Source organism: Marmota flaviventris, chromosome 1 (genome assembly GCF_047511675.1).
Source record: "Marmota flaviventris isolate mMarFla1 chromosome 1, mMarFla1.hap1, whole genome shotgun sequence".
Taxonomy (NCBI): Eukaryota; Metazoa; Chordata; class Mammalia; order Rodentia; family Sciuridae; genus Marmota; species Marmota flaviventris.
In genome coordinates this window covers 18,773,608-18,793,309 of record NC_092498.1, presented here as the reverse complement: position 1 = coordinate 18,793,309, position 19,702 = coordinate 18,773,608, and the positions used below count along the sequence as shown (strand labels likewise).

The window sequence follows — 19,702 nt, the reverse complement described above, 5'->3', positions numbered from 1 at the left end:
AAAAAAAAAGCACACATCAGAATCTGCCTTTGAGGAAAGGAAAGAGTGGTATAATCAGGGAGTGAGAAAGACAGAGAGGCTAAGAATTATTAAACTTCTGAGCCTGAGAGTATCAGAATGCAAAGCTGTATTTTTCTTGGACAATAAATGCCTTCTCTGGCATCTCGATAGTTCTCCAAAGACCATGCAGTTAGTGCTGACAGGCATCTCTTTTGTTCAAAGATTTTGAGGAAGCCTGGACCTCACGATCATCAAATGGTGATTAGTAAATACTCTTTAAAGAATCAAGTTTAGCCCAGTGAATTCAACTCATCCAGAGATCAGAGTTTTTACAGTATTAGCCTCTGGAACCCAGCAGTAACCCTAGGAGGAGAAGCCGGAAAGATCTCTGTGCTGGTGAGGAATCTGTATCAGAACACGGGTACCTTTCTAGTAGCAGAGGCCTTCATCTGTTAACTCTCATTAACAGAGTTCAGAAGCCGGGCTACCTCAGTTTGCAGGCAATGGAAGCTAAAGAAGAACAAACTGTGAAGGTGGGCTCCAACAGCCTGATGGGCAGCGAAAACCTCAGAACTGGACACAGTGGGCAAAGCCCAGATCTTGCAGGGGTGGTCTCAACAGCCCAGCAGACCTCTCAGATCCAGACCCCGTCCCTGTAGCATTTCATGGTTGCAAGTGATTGTAGAAATTTAATAGATAGAAGGAAACTTAGAGATTATCTTATCCGCCTCCTTCCTTAGAATGTTCTAAATGATTATCTTAAGATACCAAATAGAAGCTTAAACCATATACATAGGGTTCAAATAGATACCAAGTCAATATTTTTAAAATGAAAATTTTGGCATTTGAACGGGTAAAATTCTGCCAACTGAAAATTACTTTTATTTGCAGCACTTAATTATTTGATGAGGCTTAGCAATTACAGATAGGCCTGGGTGTTGGTGCCATCTCTGACATTCGGAGGACCTCTTTGCATTAGCTTAGTCTCTTTGTTCAAAAGACAGGATATGAATGGGATGGCCCCATTTCTCAGAGCCCCCTTCCTGTGTCTCCTCTGTAGTAAACAGACCTTCAGCAAAGACACATAGAGGTCTTACAGTGACTGATTTTCTAGCTGATTCTTCTTGATGGCTTTTGGAAAAGTCCCGTACATCCTGGACTGACCACATATTTATTAGGGTATGGATCTACCTCTTTGACATTTACTGTAGAACCTTAGGAAACAGGTCCCCTTCCCCTACCCCCTTCGTCTGGCACCCTGGTCCCTTAGCACCAAAGGAATCTGTTTCCCGTCTTCAAGCCATGCCTAAAACTATGATGTCTTCTCTACTGTATCCTCACTCAAGGGTGTGTGTGTGTTTGTGTGTGTGTGTGTGTGGCAACTTCTCTGGTCAAAGCACATCTTGGACTTCTGTGCATCACCTGGCAAATCATCCTGCATCTGGAGGTATCTTGAATACCCCTTTAGTCCTTTCTTTCTGCCCAGGTCACATTATGACACCAATCAGGGGTGTGTATCAGGAAGCACCAAGAGCAGAAGAGCATGGAGTTACTCTTATTCTATCTCTGCCACTCTCTGTTGATGGTACATGGAGTAGAGAGTGAACTTTCTGGATTGCTGTGTGTGCTGGTCCCTGTTTCGAGGTCCTGATGTGGGCCAGCATCTCAGGGAGACACTCCAGGGCCTGAGGATCGCATCAAGTCATGCCTCAGGGCCTGGAAGAGGCTAAGGAGGGACTGGGCCCAGATGTCCTTCTGATACCCTTGGGACAGGGCCGTGCGGTAGGCTGTGTAGGCGAGGGTCAGCAGTGTCCTTTCAAAGTCTTCTTTTTTGAGGATGCCAGGGTAGCTGGACAGGCTGGCACTCAGCCGGCGGATGTCTGGGATGCGTTTGGGGATCACATCATTGCAGATGGTGTGGAAGTTCAAGGCTTTCCTCAAGGAGGCTAGCTCCTCATCCTTGATGGAGATGTCCAGGTCAGGGCTGATCTCAAGTTCGGCCAGCAGGAACTGGTGAGATACATGGAATGTGGAAAGACATGAAGCCAGGCATGGTTGAGGACACGGCAATTGTCACTATCACACATGGTCACTTAGGGAGGCAGCTGTGGAAAGAGCTTTGGATCTAAGAGACCTGGGCTTCACTTCTGATCTTTAAACTTGCTACGTGACCTTGGACAAATTGCCTCACTTGTCTGGGCCTTACTTTCCTTCTCCTCAAAAGGAGGGATACTGGGATATGGGAATATCATGAGAGGTACATAAGACAAATATGGACAAGTATGACAGTGCCTGGTCCATGGCCACTATTTAAGTGACCAATTATTGTTTCTAGTGTCCCAGATCAGTCCCTTCTTCCCTCTCACCCACAAAGAATTTTCTAAAGCATAAATTATTTTTGATAATTTTTAAGCAGAACTTGAGATTTAAAGGATGCAGAGAACTGTGCTGGGAATTCAGTGGGATACAGAGGTTTGTCTTCGATTCTTATCAGCTTGTAAGAATAGGGTCTGGGTCTGCCATCCTTGTCGCTGCCCAGCACCAGGCACACAGGAGGAACCTGATAAATACCTGGATAGATGACTCCACATCTCCAGTCTGCTCTCTGTTTCCATCTCCACAACACTGTCTGTTATCGTTCTAAAGCTTGGCTCTGTTCTGTGACTCCCAAGTTCAAGTCTTGCCAGACTGTTCCCCAAGACAGGGTTTGAAATCTCCCTGGCTCCACTGTGTTGTGTGGCTGCTGCAGGCAGTCTCTTTCCTAACCAGACTGTTTTGATACACAGTCACAGGATATAAAAGCTGGAGGGGAATTTTGGGAGCCATAATTGAACTTTTTCATATAACAGTTGAGGAGATTTAGGCTTAGAGAGAACCAGTGGCTTATGCAAGGTCACACTGCTGAAGAATTAAAGCTCAGAAATCAAACCTGGGATTGTACCACTGACCCGAACCAAGAGCCCTCAGGAAATCTGCTCTGTAGTTTGGAGGAGTAGGATCTCAGTGGGGCAGGTGTGAGTGGCAGAAGAAGAGACCCTTTCAGGCTTCTGGAAACCTCCGTGGACTAGCAGGGCAGCCAGACAGCAATGCTGTTCCAGCAGACAGGGTCTACGGCCTTAGGGTCTGCACCCAGATCCCAGCGTGGCCTTGCCTGGACACTATGGATGAGTCGGCCTCCAAACCTTTGCTTGGGAATCGTCCACACTCTGGTGTCTGAGTGTGGGCAGTGGCACCTGTGGGACAAATCTAATCTCGAGTTTGCCTGGGCTGAACTGCTAATTCTGTCATTCCCTGTTCAGGCTCATGGGGAAGGAGACGAGGTGTGAGCAATTCCTTCCTTTGGGATGGGCAGGATTCTATGACCTCCACAAATGGGTCTAGGCCATTCCCTACTGCAGCTCACCATTCAGGGACTCAGACGGGTCATCTCTTCTTTTCAAAAAAAAAAAAAAAAAGATAAAGAAGGGCTGATCTCAAGTTCAGCCAGCAGGAACTGGTGAGATACATGGATTGTGGAAAGGCATGAAGCCAGGCATGGTTGAGGACACAGCTCTTGTCACTGTCACACACAGTCACTTGGGAGGCAGCTGTGGAAAGAGCTTGGCTTGACCCCTTTTCCTCTGCCTACCTGGTAGAGCAGCTCCACTTCCTCCAGGGAGGTCTGCAGGACTGGGTTCAACGGCATGGATGACGACCTCTTTGGCCGATGAGCAGCAGGGAAGAGCTTTGCTAAAAGAACCAACAGAGTAAGCTTGTGGGTTGCTGTGCACACAGACCACCGCCCTCCACTTAACCATGAAGGTAGCCTGTGCATCTTGACCTAGCCTGGGGAGAGGTGATGGACTCCCCTGGTGTGTCTCAGAAAGCTCCCGGGCACGTCAGGGCAGCATCTTCAAACCTGGGTGCTCATCAGAACCATCCAAGAAAGTGTTGAAAAATATATAGGCGTAGGGGTACGTTTGTGATAGAGACCTCATATTAAAACAAAGCAAAAATAAATCAAAACAGATGGGAGCCAGCAAACGAAAACCCTTAAGTTCAGCAAGTGAGTTCCCCCAGATATCGTTTTCTAATAAACACACAACTGAGCACTTTTTTTTTTTATCAGTATGGAGTACTGGATTATAGTTTTTCACCATGCTGTCAATCAGAGAATCAGACTTCTGCTTACCCTAGCCATCTGCAGAACAGCTGCCAAAAATTTGAACCCAAGTAACAAAGGAAGAGAGCTGCCACAAGACCCCAGTACCTGGCTCTAGGGGATTTTGTGGTCAGCTCAGGGTTTCCCCTAAGAGCCATGAGATTTAGCAACGCATTTAGCATGGAGTCTGTGACTTCACCTTGTTCCCCAGTGGTTGCATTTAGAAGTGTAGCGCTTAGAGGAACAAAGGATAGGGAGAACTGGGAACTGACTGAGGACAAGGGAAAGAGAAGGCTGTTACAGAGTGCAGGAAGATCGTCACAGGCAGCTGTTTTCCAGGGTCACATCAGACTAGGAGCAAACAGCCCCTGCCTCTGCTCAGCCCCTCTTTGCACCTGTCACAGTGGTAAACCCGCTGCCAACAGATAGGAAAAGGTGCATCTTCTTCAAGGCACTTGATTGTAATCTACCAGAAAACTGGAGAAAGAACTGTAAAAACCAGATTACAACATGAGCGGCACCCCCTGGAGTTGGGCAAGCTTACTTTGCGTAACCAGCCATAACAGACCTGCTAGTTGATAATGGTGCCCTTCAGCCATGGAGAAGAGGTCAAATTGTGCTAAAGAAGGCAGGCGTTGTGTGAAGCAGTTTAGAAAGATTCCCATCAGAGGTAATAGAAATGGAAACATCTTCAGCTGACAGAGAATTACCTGAAAAACTCACTTAGGAATCCTCTGCTTCTCAAAAGAAGCTCATAGGATGCAGAACTGATGAAATATTGTCTTCTCAGTAACTCACTTATGATGGATACTACAAGTTTCCCAAGGGCTGGGATAGATGGCTTCACGTCTCCGTGTCCCTATCAGAGCCTGAAGTAATGAGTTGAGGGCAACATGAGCGAAGATTTGCCTCTGATTTCTCTTGATAGAATATGATACCAGGATACCGGGTCCTGGATCAAATGAACCCCTTCTTCAGGATAGGATTCCAGAGCAACTTCATGTCTTTAATTCTCTTCCTAGAATTTCTTTCTTGTTGCAAAATTAAAGGTACTTTTTCTTTTTCTTTTCTTTTTTTCTTTCTTTCTTTCTTTTTTTTGTGATGGGTGGGGGTGGGGTACTGGGGATTGAACCCACAACCCCAGCCCTATTTTGTATTTTATTTAGAGACAGGTTCTCACTGAGTTGCTTAGTGCCTTGCTTTTGCTGAGGCTGGCTTTGAACTCATGATCCTTGCCTCAGCCTCCCAAGCCACTGGGATTATAGGCGTGTGCCACCGCACCTGGCAAAAGTACTTTTTCCTTAAAAAAAAAAAAAATTCATTCCCCCAGCAAAAGAAGGGGCAGGGAGGGAATGTCATGGACATGGAGCTCTCTCTGCTCCAGATGAGAGGCTCTCTGTGGTCACCTCTGGGGAGGTTATTGCCATCTTAAACCTGGGCTTTCTTGTTTCCCTGTGAACAGCAATTTTCATGTGCTCACCCCAGGTGGATCCCTGGTTTTCAAGATTGAGAAGAAAATACTTCCTGATTCAAAACCAGGCTTAATAATGGATACTTGGTCATTTCCGACAGCCCTTGTTCTTATACCTCACAATAACCGTTTGGGGGAAATTGTTGGAATCAGCCTCAGTCCTCTAGCCTGGGGGAACCAGGACTGCTGGAGGAAGTAGATGTGGGGAGCACTGGAGTCTTTAAACTGGGTCCCTTTCTCCCTTCTCTCTTCCTGCATCTGTCCCATCCCCTAGAAGTACTGCCCCCCATATTTCTGTAGTTGCCTTGACTGTGTACTTTGGACAGAGGTGGGGGACATTTATGTCCTCTTCGGCTGCAGGAGGGCTATGAGGCTGAGCAGTGGCCAGAGTCTGACTCTCCAGTCGAGACCTGGAGAGGATATATTCTCTTGAGCTGCTAATGCTGGAGGTGGTGGGCGAGAAATAGCTCTCTCCAGGCCATGTCAAAACATAGAGGTACAAGTTAGATGTACACTATTCCTAGACGTTCTTGTCCATAATGATAAAGGCTGGATCCTGACAGAAGTGTTAATGGCCAAAAGAGGGGCAGGCCAGCTCCACACACGTATACATACGTGCAAATCTTGAGGCTAGATCTGCTTCTACATCATTAGAAGAAGGACCCCACTTCCCTTGGAAGCCTCTCTCTCGAACACCCAGCCACTCACTGGTTTCCTTCTCTGTCTCCTGAGGCTGCTGGTATCATCTATTCTGCACACTTCCCACCCTGATGGATAACCCCTAGGAAGTGTCATCAGCACTGCTGGGTCCTAGAGGGAGGGAATGTATTTTATGTTTTCTCCGCATGACCTTGAAACCTGCATAATTGCGGGGCTCAGAGTGCAGGCCCAATATATATTTTGGAATGATTAAAAAAATAAACTAGGTATTAAACAAAATAAAACAACAGCCTTGGGGAGTATTCAGGTTGTGCTGATTTTCTTCCCTTTTCCTTCTGTCCCATCCCCCAAACTTATGGAGGTCACCGTAAGTTCAGCTCCCTGCTCCCTGTGAGCCATTAGGGTGAATTGCTTGGTGTACTAGTGCAGTCTCAGCAAGCAGGGAGCCCTTAGTGCTCTTCACTGGGCGGCCATTAGCAATGGCACCTTCCCTGAGAGAGAAGGGAGAGAAGGGGGGAGCAGAGTGGGGAGACCAGAGACTGGCAGGCAGGAGGGTTCCCCGCCATCCCTGGGACCACAGAGCCTCAGACAAGAGACTTGTCAATCATTGGCTTTGGGTACCTTTCGTTGGGTGTTAAACTGGGACCATTCATCATTTTCTCTCTTCTTTACTCAACCCCACACCCAGCCTGTTCTCTAGGTATTTCTTTGGAATGTGAACGTGCCTATGCGGACTGCTCAGTGTCTGTTCTGGGCACAGCTGGGCCTCACTAGTCTCCTTGAGTGAAAGTCTGCTGCACATACTGCCCCTGGGGCAGGGAGCTGAGAGCTCCTCCTCTCCTCCCCAGTTCCCCAGACAACAAGCATCTGTGATATATCGGACCAACCCGCAGGGAACAAGTGATTCACTCACCCAAGGTCCTGCCACGTGGACTAAGCTACTCCAGGAACCTGATCTGGAGAGTCATGATTCATGTGTTATGGCAGGTCCCACCCATGTCCCCTGTTGAGGGACACTGTTGGGCCTCATTCTAGAGCTGTTGAAATGTGAGGCTCAGAAATAATAACAGTTCGGGGGCAACCACTGTGTGCCCCGCCGTGAGCTCTGTGCTTTCCAGACTTGAAAGGTAAGCATTAACTTCCCATTTTCTAGATGAAGGAACTGGATGGTTAAGGAAATTGTCCTGGGCCGCCCAATTTGTTTGAGATAAGACTAAAGATCAAGATCTTCCGGACTCTGAAACCCAGTCTCACTGATACGGTGAACAATGCTCTCTTTTTGTGGATACATCTGTCCAAACACCGGACATTCTTCAGTTCTGAATGACTTCAGGGAGGATCAGGTAGTTAATCATGAAGGAGTAAATGAACGAATGAATGAATGCATTTGGTATAAAACACGTTCTTTAAGGCATGTACATTAAAAAGTCATATACCAGGCTAAATCAGCATGGCCCCTGGGCTCGCTCCTGTGTTCCCTTCTCGTTCCTTCGCAATCACTTGACACTTGTGCAATCACTCGTTCCTTTGCACAACCCAACCCTACCTGCTCCACACCTGCATCCGTGCACCTGCGTGAGGCTGGAGAAAAACACGACCGCTTTAAATGGCCTTACTTTAAACTCACTGTCCCTCATCCCACATGGGCCTGAAAGTGCCATCACATTTCGATTCCTGTCATCTTGCCTTTCTCCAGTGACTGTTCCATTCCCTCCTGAAGCTGGTTGCCTGCCCTCTGTTTATACTCCAACTTCTCTTCTGCTCTCCTCTCGCACTCCCATCTACAGCCCAAATTTCCTTGTGTGCAGGAAGTCTCGAGGAGGACGTCCCTCCGGCACAGCAGCCTTTTCTTTCCTACATCATGGATTCTCTCCTCTTTACTGGATCTTTCACAATAGCATGAAACACGTTGCTATGTCTTCCATCATAATTAAAAAAAAAAAAAAATCCCTGCTCGATGGCCGCCCTTTTTCTCCCCAGTCTGCTTGTTCCCCGTGCTCTGGGCTCCCTTCCTCTTCTAGCCACACTCACTTCTGTGTTACCTTCCAGCTGTCCTGGTTTCCAGGCCAGACTCCTCTATTTCCTACTGGAATCTCCTTTTTGGATGTGTGGTAGCTGCTTCTCCTTCCCGTCACCCCCAACACGCGCACACGTCTGCCCCATCGCCAGCCTTCCCCCACTTCTCTCTGTCATTCAACCTTCATCTTGGACTTTCTTTGACATCCCGCATCCAGCCAGTCAGCAAATCTTGCTGGCTGTATCTTCAGAAATTATCGGGAATGTGACGACTTCTTGCCACCTCCTCTGCAGCCGCCTGGTCCTGGCCATGAGCATCTCCCCTTAACGGCAGTGACCCTGCCTCGGTTCTACTCTTAACGCAGCAGCCCAAGTGAGTCCGCAGAAACGCAGGTCTGACCATGTGGCTCCTCCGCCCAGAACCCTCTCTGCCTTCCCATGTCTCTCCGACCCAAAGACCTTCAAAGGCCAGCAGGAGCTGCCTGACAGGACTCCTTGCTCCCCTGGCTCACACCACTCTGCCACATGCCTCCTCACAACCCCTTTGTTCCTGTGTGTTTCTGAGCACACTAGGCAAACTTCTGCCACAGGGCCTTTGCGTTTATGTTCCTTCTTTCTGGATTATTCTTCCCTGGACTGCAGGACTCCCTCCCTGCCCTCTCGGGTCTTTTGCTCTGTCAGTGAGGCCCTCTGTGACTACCATACCCTCCATTTGCTCCAACCTTGGTCCCTACCTTGTTCCCACCCAACATATCATAGATGTCACTTATGTGTTCATTTTCTGTGTCCCCTCCCTGGATTGAGGGCTGCACGAGGGTATAGGATTTTGTCAGTTCCCTTCACTGCTGTATTCCCAGTGCCTAGCACAGTGCTTGGTACCCCTTGATGAATGAATAAACAACCACATAGCAACACATTGCTACCCCTGCCTCGCAACTTGCCTCTTTCCAATCAGAGTGTTTTACAAAACCTTCCTCTTTCTAACAGGGTGCTTCTTGAGTCTATCTGCAGTTCCAGGTCCTGGCTAAAGACCAGAAAGTACATGTCGACTTCTGTCTCCCCCACATCCTTCCTTTACCTAGAGGAGCCCTCCTTCTGGCCTGGAAGGAGCTACTTTTACTTTATCTCAGTGGTTGCTCTCTCCCCAGGCCGTATCCCTGCAGACTTCCTCGCCTGGACAGGCAGCCACGGGCCCCTGAAGTAGAGCAGCCTGCCTGGCTTTGCAGTCTGACCTTCTCTTCGACCTTTCACAGTCTAAACATCTCCTTCTCCCTGCTCCCAGCCCTGCAGTATGGTCACTACGGCAGAAGATGTCAAGGACGCCCCTGTTTCACGTAACTGTGCACTGGCACCAGAGAGCTTGCCGGACAGGATCCAGACTCCAGACCACACCAAGCCAAAATCCCACTGTGGTTTTAATGAATCAGTCAAAGCAACTCTAAGGGTGTGGAAAGGAAAGGCTCTCGTTGTGAAAGATCTTTTGCCAGATTCTACTGATGTCATTCACTTTGTGGCTCTGGGCCAGCCCTTTGGAAACACAGCGCTGCTCAGAGGTAGTGGGGTCTCTCCTCGTGTGCTGGGGTCCTCAGTGGGCTTCGGAGAGTAGCCACCTTGGCTGGGACACTCCACCCCTCAGGGGCGGTGGAGAGATGATGGAGAGGGGGCGAGCCAGGACAGGGAGACCTTGCCAGAGAGACGCAGGTCAGATCCCTCCCTCCCCTTGCAGCAGGGTGACCTGAGCGCCTCCCTTCTTGCCTACCCCTTGGTTTTGTCACCTATAAATGGTCACACTTGCACCTACCTCCTGGAGATACTGAGGTGGCTTTGTGTGGCACACCCAGGGGCAGGTGCAACCAGTCTATCACCAACACTCACAGAGCCCCGACCTCAGGCCCCGCCCCCCAGAGCCTTCATGACCTGAACCCGCACAACTCTAAGTGCACATCTGAAAAGGAGCCACCGGATTCCACCAATTAAGCAGTGTCCCAGCCTTCCCCAACTAAACTGCTATTTTTTTTTTTCTTGGTATCGGGGATTGAGCTCGGGGCCACTTGAACACTGAACCACATCCCCAGCCCTATTTTGTATTTTATTAAGAGACAGGGTCTCACTGAGTTGCTTTGCTGAGGCTGGCTTTGAACTCACAATCCTCCTGTCTCAGCCTCCCTACCCGCTGCGATTCCAGGTGTGCACCACCGCGCCTGGCTAAACTGCTTCTTAAACAGTAACGCACGTGTGTTTAACAGCATGGATGTTTCTATCAATTAATAGATACATATTTTTTAAAAGTCTGGTGGGTCCACCCCCTCAGTGCTGCTCTGGCGGGACCTGGGGTATGCTAGGACAGGGGCTGTGTGTGTCCTATGTCCCTGGATTGGTCGTACTGACCACAGGTGAGTCACTTGGTCTTAAGCTGGAGGACCGGAGCGGGCAATCCTGGATCCTGGCGTGGAAACACCTTCCAGGGTGGAATCCTAGAGAGCGCTTCTTAGGGAGAGGCTGGGCTCGTGGTGGGAAGGGTGTGGGCCAGCACCTGGCTCCCTTTGGGTGTATTCTCCATTTCCACGTGCGGGGCCACAGGGTGGGAGGGTGGGGGACAGGGAGATGGAAGAGGGGGCCTTCTAGGGAGAGGGTGCCCTCGCACTCTTTCCAGGGGGAATTCATCCGAGCCAGGGCTGGAGGCGGAGGCTGGGGGATAAGGGTGAAGATGAAGGGAACACGCATTCGGAAAAATTGTCATCTACTTGGGTGTGACCCTCATTCATCTTAAAAAGTTGACAAGCATTGTGTATTCCTTTTGTAATTAGAAAAAATATTAAACATTTAAAAAAATCAGCCACGTGGAAGACTTGGGGTGAGACTTAGGGTGGGGTGAGTGGGGTGAGAACTCGCTGGCTCTGAACCCAGAGTAGAGCCCCGGCTCCAGCCCTCACATCTGCTGCCTCATGACAACCTCCCTGTCAGTTTTGTTGCCTCCCATGTTTATATAGACCGTGGCCCTGGTGGGGATGGATCTGCTCTGGTGAGGGCAGATTGCTCCCAGGATGTTATCAGACTCTGTTGAGAGCCTTCAACGTTAACGAAAAACTATCATTTTTTTAAAATTGTAGGTAGTGACTAGCATTTATATAGTGCTTCATCGGTTACAAAGCATTTTCATTTATATTTTTGAATATGACCTTCATGAGGGTCGTAACCACTCCCCATGAGGGTAAGTTTTGTTATCTGTTAGTGACTACAGCTCAGACAGGTTAAGAGGCTTGCCAGCAACCACACAGCCAATTAATTAGTTACCCTTAATAAATAATCAATTAATTATCCTTACAGGGTAGCTCCTAAAGTAGCTAGAGGGTTTATAAGCTGTATTACAGGTAAAATCATCTCATTGTGCTTTTTTTGTTGTTCTTTCTTTCTTCTTTTTCTTTTTTTGCAGTGCTGGGGATTGAAACCACCACCCATGCATACAGGCACTCTGCCCCTCAGCTCCTCCCCCACAACTCTTTTTTTTTTTTTAAATTTTAAGACAAGATCTCCCTAAGTTACTCAGGGCCTCACTAAGTTGCCCAGGCTGGCCTTGAATGTTCCATCCTCTTGCCTCAGCCTCCCGGGTCCCTGGGATTACAGGCGTGCACCACTCACTGTGCCTGGCTCCTTTGACTTTCTAATGGGCTAGGCTTTAGGAAGAGGAGATATTATGATCCCTTTTTAATAGGTAAAGGAAGCTGTGCCCCCAGTGTGACCCAGGGGTAGGTGGCAGAACCCAAGTTCTGGAAGTCTCTGCTCTCTGCTTCCATTGCTGCCTGAAGTCTGTGCATACCTTGAGAAGGGAGGGGTGTGTCTGCATGTGTACGTGTGTGGCATGCGTGTGAAAGAGGTTGTCAGGAAAAGGAGAGGGAAATGGGTGTTCTTTGCCCTGGGCAGCAGTGGTTTGTTCAGCTCAGAGGACTGGGAGGTTCCCAGTGTCTGGCTTCCACGGGAAGAAATAAAATCCAGCGTAAGCGCCTGGCTCTGCTGCCCCCACCCCTCCATTTCACAGTCTTCCTTCCCCTCCACGATGCTGTTCCCACACTCCTTCCTTCCCTGGTCCTGTCCTTGGGAAGCAGGTCTGCATCCCAGGTCACCACCCCAGCCTTCCTCCGACTGGGGTCTCTAGATGCCGGTACCATCTGACCTCAGGACACCCGGTTCTTCTTCCAGTTCTTTCTGGGAACATGAACTCAGTTGACTTCAGGCAGTGGAAAGATTTCAGTTCTATTGGCGCAGGGTGGGTGGCACTCTCGATCCCTCCTCGCCTAACTGATGACCCCTGACTACTTCAGCACTGCGAGCCGGAGCCAGTCCCAGGACACAGAGGCCATCCCAGCTCTGGGGAGTGACATCCTGAGGGAGAGGAATTTAGCCACGAGACAAAAGCCTTTGCAGGGGTCTCTTCTTCCCCTGGTGGCCCTGCCACTCCAGTGGGAGTGGCCAAGCACTCTGGGTGCCCAAGAGGGTCTTTCCTCACTGCCACTGACCAGCTTGACCCGGCCGCAAAGATGCATCCACTTCTGGTTGGGGGCAGCATGGAGACCTCCCTCCTGGCCACCCAGGCTGAGAGTCCCCTGTCCAGGCCACCCAGGGAGCAGGCCTCCTGAACCCCAGCCCCCGTGACTCCATTATGTAGGCAGAAGACCTTGATACCTGCTCTCCAGAGGCTCTGCCACAGCCGCACAGCTGGTGGGAAATAGAGGGAGCCTGTCGCACACCAGGCCGCAGAGCCCAGCTGTCTCTTGGCCCCACAGAGGGATGCCCTCTACGTTCTCCACCTTGACCAAGTTCCCAAATCAGCCGCTCCCATGATTCCCGGTGTCATTTCCCACCATCTCCTGACAAGGGGGTCCCACCAAGGTGCACTGGTAGAGATGAGGCAAAAAGAGGGCAGGGGCTTCTAATTCCCCTCCCTCTGCTCACTGCCCTCCGAGTGCCTGATCACTTTTTAAAAGAAATATTTATTTTTTAGTTGTAGGTGGACACAATATCTTTATTTTATTTGTATGTGGTGCTGAGGGTCGAACCCAGTGCCTCACACCTGCTAGGTGAGCTCTCTACCCCTGAGCCCCAGCCCCAGCCTCTAATCATTTTTAAGAAAGAAGAATGAGCGTCCAACCAACCAATGAATCAAAAGCAACTCACCCCTGCTCCACCTGTGCGACACCGTAGCCTGAGCATGGGAATATAGCAGCAGGAGCACCAGCGCCTTCCAATCCATCTTTTCCTCCCAAAAGGTGAAGAATGGACCCTCAGCCCAGGTGGGATCCCAGTGGCTACAGGTGGACCTAGAGTTCCTCCCAGGGAGACGTAGGTAGAATTCTTGCCTCCCTTCCCTTTCCAGGAGGGAAGAAATGCCCTCTGCGCGCCTCCGCAGGGTGGAGGCCAGCCACTGCCTCCTGGGTGGGACGGAGTCGGCACCTCTCTTAATCCGACTCTCCCTGGGATTGGGGACTGGGCTTCCACACAGAGTCTCTGTTTTTGAGCACATCTGGAGTGACTCACGGGGCATGTGATCTCCTTGGCAGTGGGGTGGATAAATATAATTTCTGTACTTGAGTTCCATGTGTTGGATGCGCCCACTGGAATTTTTCTTTAACAAACAGACCCGCGGAACTTGTTAGAGAGCCCGGCGAAGACTTGGCTGCCCTCCCTGTCCGTCCACACATACTACATCAGAGCCAGGGGCGCGGGCTGGAGGAAGAGTTGAGCGGCTGCCTGGCAGACACTGGGCCTGGTGGAGCCGGGAATTGCCTTCAGGACAGCAAAATCATTGTAGCACCTGGTCCGATGTCACCATCTGTCATCCCCGGACCTGGGGGCCTAGGGCCTTCCCAGGTTCTGAGTGGGTGAGGAGTTGGCAGATTGTGAGGGAGCAGAAGTGGAGAGGTGACATACAAAAGTGCTACATGTGTGATCCTGTGTAGGTCAAAAGCCAGAAGCCCAGAGTGGACCCCCCCACACACAGGTCACATCCATGATGTTTGTATTAGGCTCTTTTCTGTTGTTATAACAAAGTACCAGAGGCTGGATACTTTGTAAATAAAAGAGGTTTATTTAGCTCATGGTTCTGGAGGTCCAAGGTTGTGGTGCCAGCTTCTCAGCTCTGGTGAGGACCTCATGTCACTTGGCATCACAATAGTAGGAATGCATGTGAAAGGGATCAGAGCTGAGACAGAAAGCCTAGAAAGCTTGGAGAGGGTGGTCAGACTCACTGTTTAAAAATATCAACCTGCTCCCATGAGAACTGCATTAATCTCTTCTGAGGGCAGTACCCCCCCCCCCCCCCCAATTATCTTGCAGGAAGACCCAGCTCTGAAAGATCCCATCACCTCTTAACACCACCACACTAGGGACCAAGCTTCCAACTCACGAGCCTGTGGGAGACAAACCTCACGCAAACCTCCCTTTCACAGATCTTTGCTCAGATCTGTGACCAGCCCCTTGGGAGTCTCCAAGCAAGATGGCAGTATTTTCCAGGATCATTTAAAAAGCACTGCTATGGACATTTAGTCTTCTTCACTTCTGAAATCACAGAGGGGGAATGCTAGAGCTCAAGAGCATCCAAAGATCCCCACCCTGGTGAGTTCCAAGTCTGTGGAGATGGTGACCAGGGTGAAGGGGCCACCTGAGAGAACACCTAGAGGTCTCCTCTTCTGCAATCCCAGCTCTGACATTTGAAAACCGCTGATCTCACTAATATTAATAATAACTACTGGGTGCTTCGTTTGTTTCAGACAAGGGTCTCGCCTTGTAGTTGCTGGTTTAATGCCTACAACTAACTGTGAGGTCAGGGTAGAAAAGCACTTACCCGAAGACTTAGAATGCAAGTCTCAAGTGTGATTTAAAATTTTCCAGTAGATATGTTTTAAAAGTAAGAAGAAGCTGGGCCGGGTGGTACACATCTGTCATTTCAGCAGGCTGAGGCAGGAGGATCACAAGTTGGAGGCCCTTAGCAACTTAGCGAGACCCTGTCTCAAAATAAAAATAAAGAGCTGGAGATGTGCCTCAGGGATTGACCACCCCAGGGTTGAATCTCTGATACTTCTTCCTGCCAAAAAAAAAAAAAAAGTAAGAATCAGGTGCAATGAACTGTAATACTACTTTTTATTTAACTCAAAAATCCTAAATCATATAATTTTTTGGGGGGGAGTGGTACTGGGGATTGAACTCAGGGACACTCAGCCAGTGAGCCCCATCCCCTGCCCTATTTTGTATTTTATTTAGAGACAGGGTCTCACTGAGTTGCTTAAGGCCTTGCTATTGCTGAGGTTGGCTTTGAACCATCGATCCTCCTGCCTCAGCCTCCTGAGTGCTGGGATTACAGGCGTGCGCCACGGCACCTGCTTCTAAGTTACATAATTTCTATGTGTAAGGTGTCTCGCGTTCCTTTTTTGCACAAAGTTTTCACGCTTATAGTGCATCTCAGTTCCAACCAGCCACATTTCGAGTCCTCCACAGCCACAGGTAGCCAGACTTGGGACCACATGAGACAGCATCAGAAGAGAGCAGAGTCTGCGCCAGCTGCCTGTCTTTGTACCCTCTATCAGCTCCCCCTTTTACTAGCTGTGGGATCTTGGAAGAGTTCCTTGATCTCTCTTTGCCTTGCTTTTCCTCTTTTATAGCTTGGGGATAATAATAGTTCCTTCTTCGAGGTTGTTGTGAGGAATTAATGAGTTAATATGTATAAATGCTGGGGACAATACTTGGCACATACACATACATACATTCAGTGCATCGGTGCCATAATACAATGAGGAAACAGGCTCAGAGGGGTTAAGTAGTCTGCCCAAGATCACACAGCTAGCTAGTGGAGCTGGGATTTCAGCCTGGGTCTATGTGATTCCACAGCCTGCATGCAAAACCACTCCCCTAGCCTGCCTCAAAGGCTTACATTGTGGGAACCCCTTAGTGCAGTAAAGGTGAACAGATTCTGGAGGGGTAGGGAGAAGCCCTGATTTGTGGTGCATGCCAGCTTTGCCAGAGAAAATGCTCTCACCATGCCACTTTCAAGTGACTGACGGTTTAACGTGGTTGATAAAATTTCTGAGATACCAACAGTCTGCTCCTGGGAAGCCAGGATGAGCTGGTTCCAGCTCGCCATTCCTTCTTCGGGGGTTGGTTCTGCTGGCTCTGCTACTTCCCACTGCAGGTGCAGTGTTTTCTTTCTGTACTCACTTTGTCAATCTGCAAGCGAGGCCCAGAGGACCCAGCATGGGGCTGAGCAGAAAGCACACTCCTGGCCTCCAGTCCTGGACTTGATCGTCTGCAGCCTCAGATCCCCAAACCGTCATCTACTGATTACTAAACTGGGGATTCACTTTTGGATTTGGGAGGGGAGGAATGAGTTTGTAACTCATTTCATTTCACGAGATGATAAACCAGGCTTCGTTCCCCACTCCAACCCAGCACAGGAGGCACATGCCTCTACTTCTCCGGGGCGAGTCCTGGCCTTGGGTACACAGCCTTTCCTCTCCCCATATTTTTCTTGTTCTGCTGCAATTCTACGTGCACTGGGCAAGATCGATAAGAAAACGGGTAGCTCTACCTTTTGTAACAGAGCATAGAAAAAGCCGGGGGATGGAGCTTCCCAGAGCTGTGGATTAGGGAGAGAAGACCTTTGGGGGTGTCCTATGTGAGGCAATGGCCCCCAGGCGTTTTTTTCTCCCTGTAGTCACTGCGCCTGCCTGCATCTCTTCATCCATTTCCCAGCTCAGTTACATCAACCAGTCGCACAGTTCTGACCACACACCTGGCTTTACCTCCTCCAGTTCCACAGCAGTTCTGTTCAGTACATCCGAAGGGGAGTCCATTTGACACATGGGAACTTGAAGATTGGAAAGGATAAATAACCGGGTTCCCACAGCTCCCAGAGGTAGTCATGTACTGACTACCCGGGGCTGAAGCAAAAAACGAAAGACCAGTAAGGAGCATCTGCCCCCTGAGCACAGAGCAGTAGCGGGTCCCATCTGATGGCGGTAGGTATGGGGGAGATCCTGTCCACTTGGCAGGCCCAGCACAGAAGTGGCACAATCAGCACCCCCCCCCCCTTTTTTGTCATTTGCTCATTTGTTCATCTAGTTTTTAAACCTCTCCTCTGTGCCAGTCACATGCCAAATAAGACAGTCTCCGCTGCTGAGAATCCTCATTCTATGCGTATCCTGGAAATGAACATCTATCTGAGACGTAGGTGGCCAAGATTTTCTCCAATTCTGTAGGTTCTCTCTTCGTGCTCTTGATTGTTTCTTTTGCTGGGAAGAAGCTTTTTAGTTTGATGCCATCCCATTTGATTTTGTTTCTTATGCTTTAGGAGTCTTGCCAGGAAGTCAGTTCCTGTGCCGATATGTTGAAGCGTTGGGACTACCTTTTCCTCTAGTGGACGCAGGGTTTCTGGTCTGATGTGTAGGACTTTGATTCACTTAAGAGTTGAGTTTTGTGCAGGATGGGGGGTTAACTTTCTTTCTATTATGAATGGATTTCCAGTTTTTCTAGCCCCATTTGTTGAAGAGGCTCTCTTCATTCCAGTGAGTATTTTTGGCACCTTTTTCTAGTGTGAGGTCACTGTATTTATGTGGGTTTATCTCTGTGCCTTCTCTTCTGTTCCATTGGTTTTCTTGCCTATTTTGGTGCCAATACCATTCTGTTTTTGTTACTGTAGCTCTGTACTACAGTCTAAGGTCTGGTTTTGTAATGCCTCCTGCTTCACTTTTCTCACTAAGGATCGCTTTAACTATTTTGGGCCTCTTACTTTTCCAAATGAATTTCATGACAGCCTTTTCTATTTCTATGAAGAAAGTCATTGGAATTTTGATGGGAACTGCATTGAATCTGTAGAGCATTTTTGGTTGTATGGCCATTTTGACAACATTGATTGTAACTAAAGAGGGCAATCAGTGCCTCCGTGGATATTTAGAACACATAATGATGGGGGAATTCCCTGGTAGAAAATGTGAGGGGGAGAGGCCCCAGGGGAGGCTCTTGGAGGAGTTGATGTCTGAACTAAGCTTTTAGAAGTGAGTTGAATTGACCTGGATTGTGAGGAAGGAAGTGGCTCACTTGATATATAACACAGAGGGAGAAACCACTTGATCAGCTGAGAAGCTACAAGTGGCTCTGCCTTGTTGGAAGATGAAATATCAGCCCAAGAGCAGCCAAAGGTGTGTCGGTGGTGGGAAGGCAGTGGCTGGTCAGAGCCCGTGTACCACCTGTGGGCTGTACCCTACTGATAAAAGGGAGCCCTGGCGGGTTCCCTAAGGGCAGTGGGTGGCAAGGTGGTCATCTCTGTGGTTGGACGTGCTGCTGAGGGTGGATTTGACAGGGCTGAGACCAGTCGAGAGGAATCAGAGTTCCAGGGAAAGATGAGAGGGACCTGAGTCAGGGCAGGAGCCAGTGGTAAGGAGAGAAGGGTGTGGGTTTGAGAAAGATGGAGGAGGTAGAGCTGGAAACACAGAGGTGACTTGGAGCAGGAGATGAATGTAGGAGGAGCAGACGGGACATTTTGGGGTCTCCAGCAGAGACTGAGCTGGAGGAGGAGGATTTCTGTGTTGCAATGCCCAGGCCCAGGGGTGCGGGGCGTTGCTGGGACTTGGTTTCCCTAGAGTCCATCTTCTGACCTGCTGCTGTTCCTCCTAGCCTGGGGAATGGCTTCTGTCCACTGATCCCGTCTGTGTTGAGGTCTCTGCTGTGTTCTGTAGTTATGAGGGTGGGAAAGAGCGCCAATCCTTTTTGAAGAGAAGAGTCACCATGGATTGGAATACGAATGAGGAATATGAACACAGTGACACAACCCTTGGGTCTTCTTCCTTAATCAAGAGGGAGCCTTAACACCCCCTCTCGGCCTGGTGGACGTCCTCATCCTCCCCACTTTGGCTCAGGCTCCCGTCTCCCAGGGAAGCTCCTCCTAGCCTCCCTGATGAGGGTGATTCCCACACTGACACCTGTTCATGGCCCGGTGGAGCTCGCCTTTGTAGATTTTATCCCAGTTGCACTTTTACTTTGTGATATTTTGGCTCTGGCCATCAAGCACCATGAAGACAGTGGAGAATGTGCCCCTTGTCACTCACTATTGTGTCCCCAGCACCTTCTGGCGCTTGGCAGCGTTCTGCAGTGAGCTAGTCAGGCTGTCGGGCTTCAAAGTCCTTGTAGGAAAGAGACGACATCTTCTGGGAAGGAATCAATGAGTGCCATGTAGGGACAATTTATAGAGGAGTGAAAGGATTAGGGAACCAGTCTAGGCACTGGTCACAGGAGGGGCCAATAGCATTATTTTGGATTGCAGTTTCCAGCGACTCCCAAAGCACACTGAAGTCCTGACCCTCAGTATCTGAAAATGTGACCTCATTTGGAAACAGGGTCTTTTCGGATGTAATCAAGTTTAGATGAGGTCT

The 19,702-nt window shown here is 49.4% G+C and overlaps 1 protein-coding gene across 1 annotated transcript; it reads right to left on the bottom strand.

The window, feature by feature from the left end:
* Positions 1-1,665: 1,665 nt before the first annotated feature.
* Positions 1,666-13,536, bottom strand: Fam180a (family with sequence similarity 180 member A). The gene is made up of 3 exons (XM_027952136.2): positions 13,461-13,536; positions 3,629-3,729; positions 1,666-2,010 (listed from the first exon to the last, which is right to left on the bottom strand). The coding sequence occupies exons 1-3, from the start codon at positions 13,534-13,536 to the stop codon at positions 1,666-1,668; spliced, it is 522 nt and encodes a 173-aa protein (XP_027807937.1).
* Positions 13,537-19,702: the final 6,166 nt, after the last annotated feature.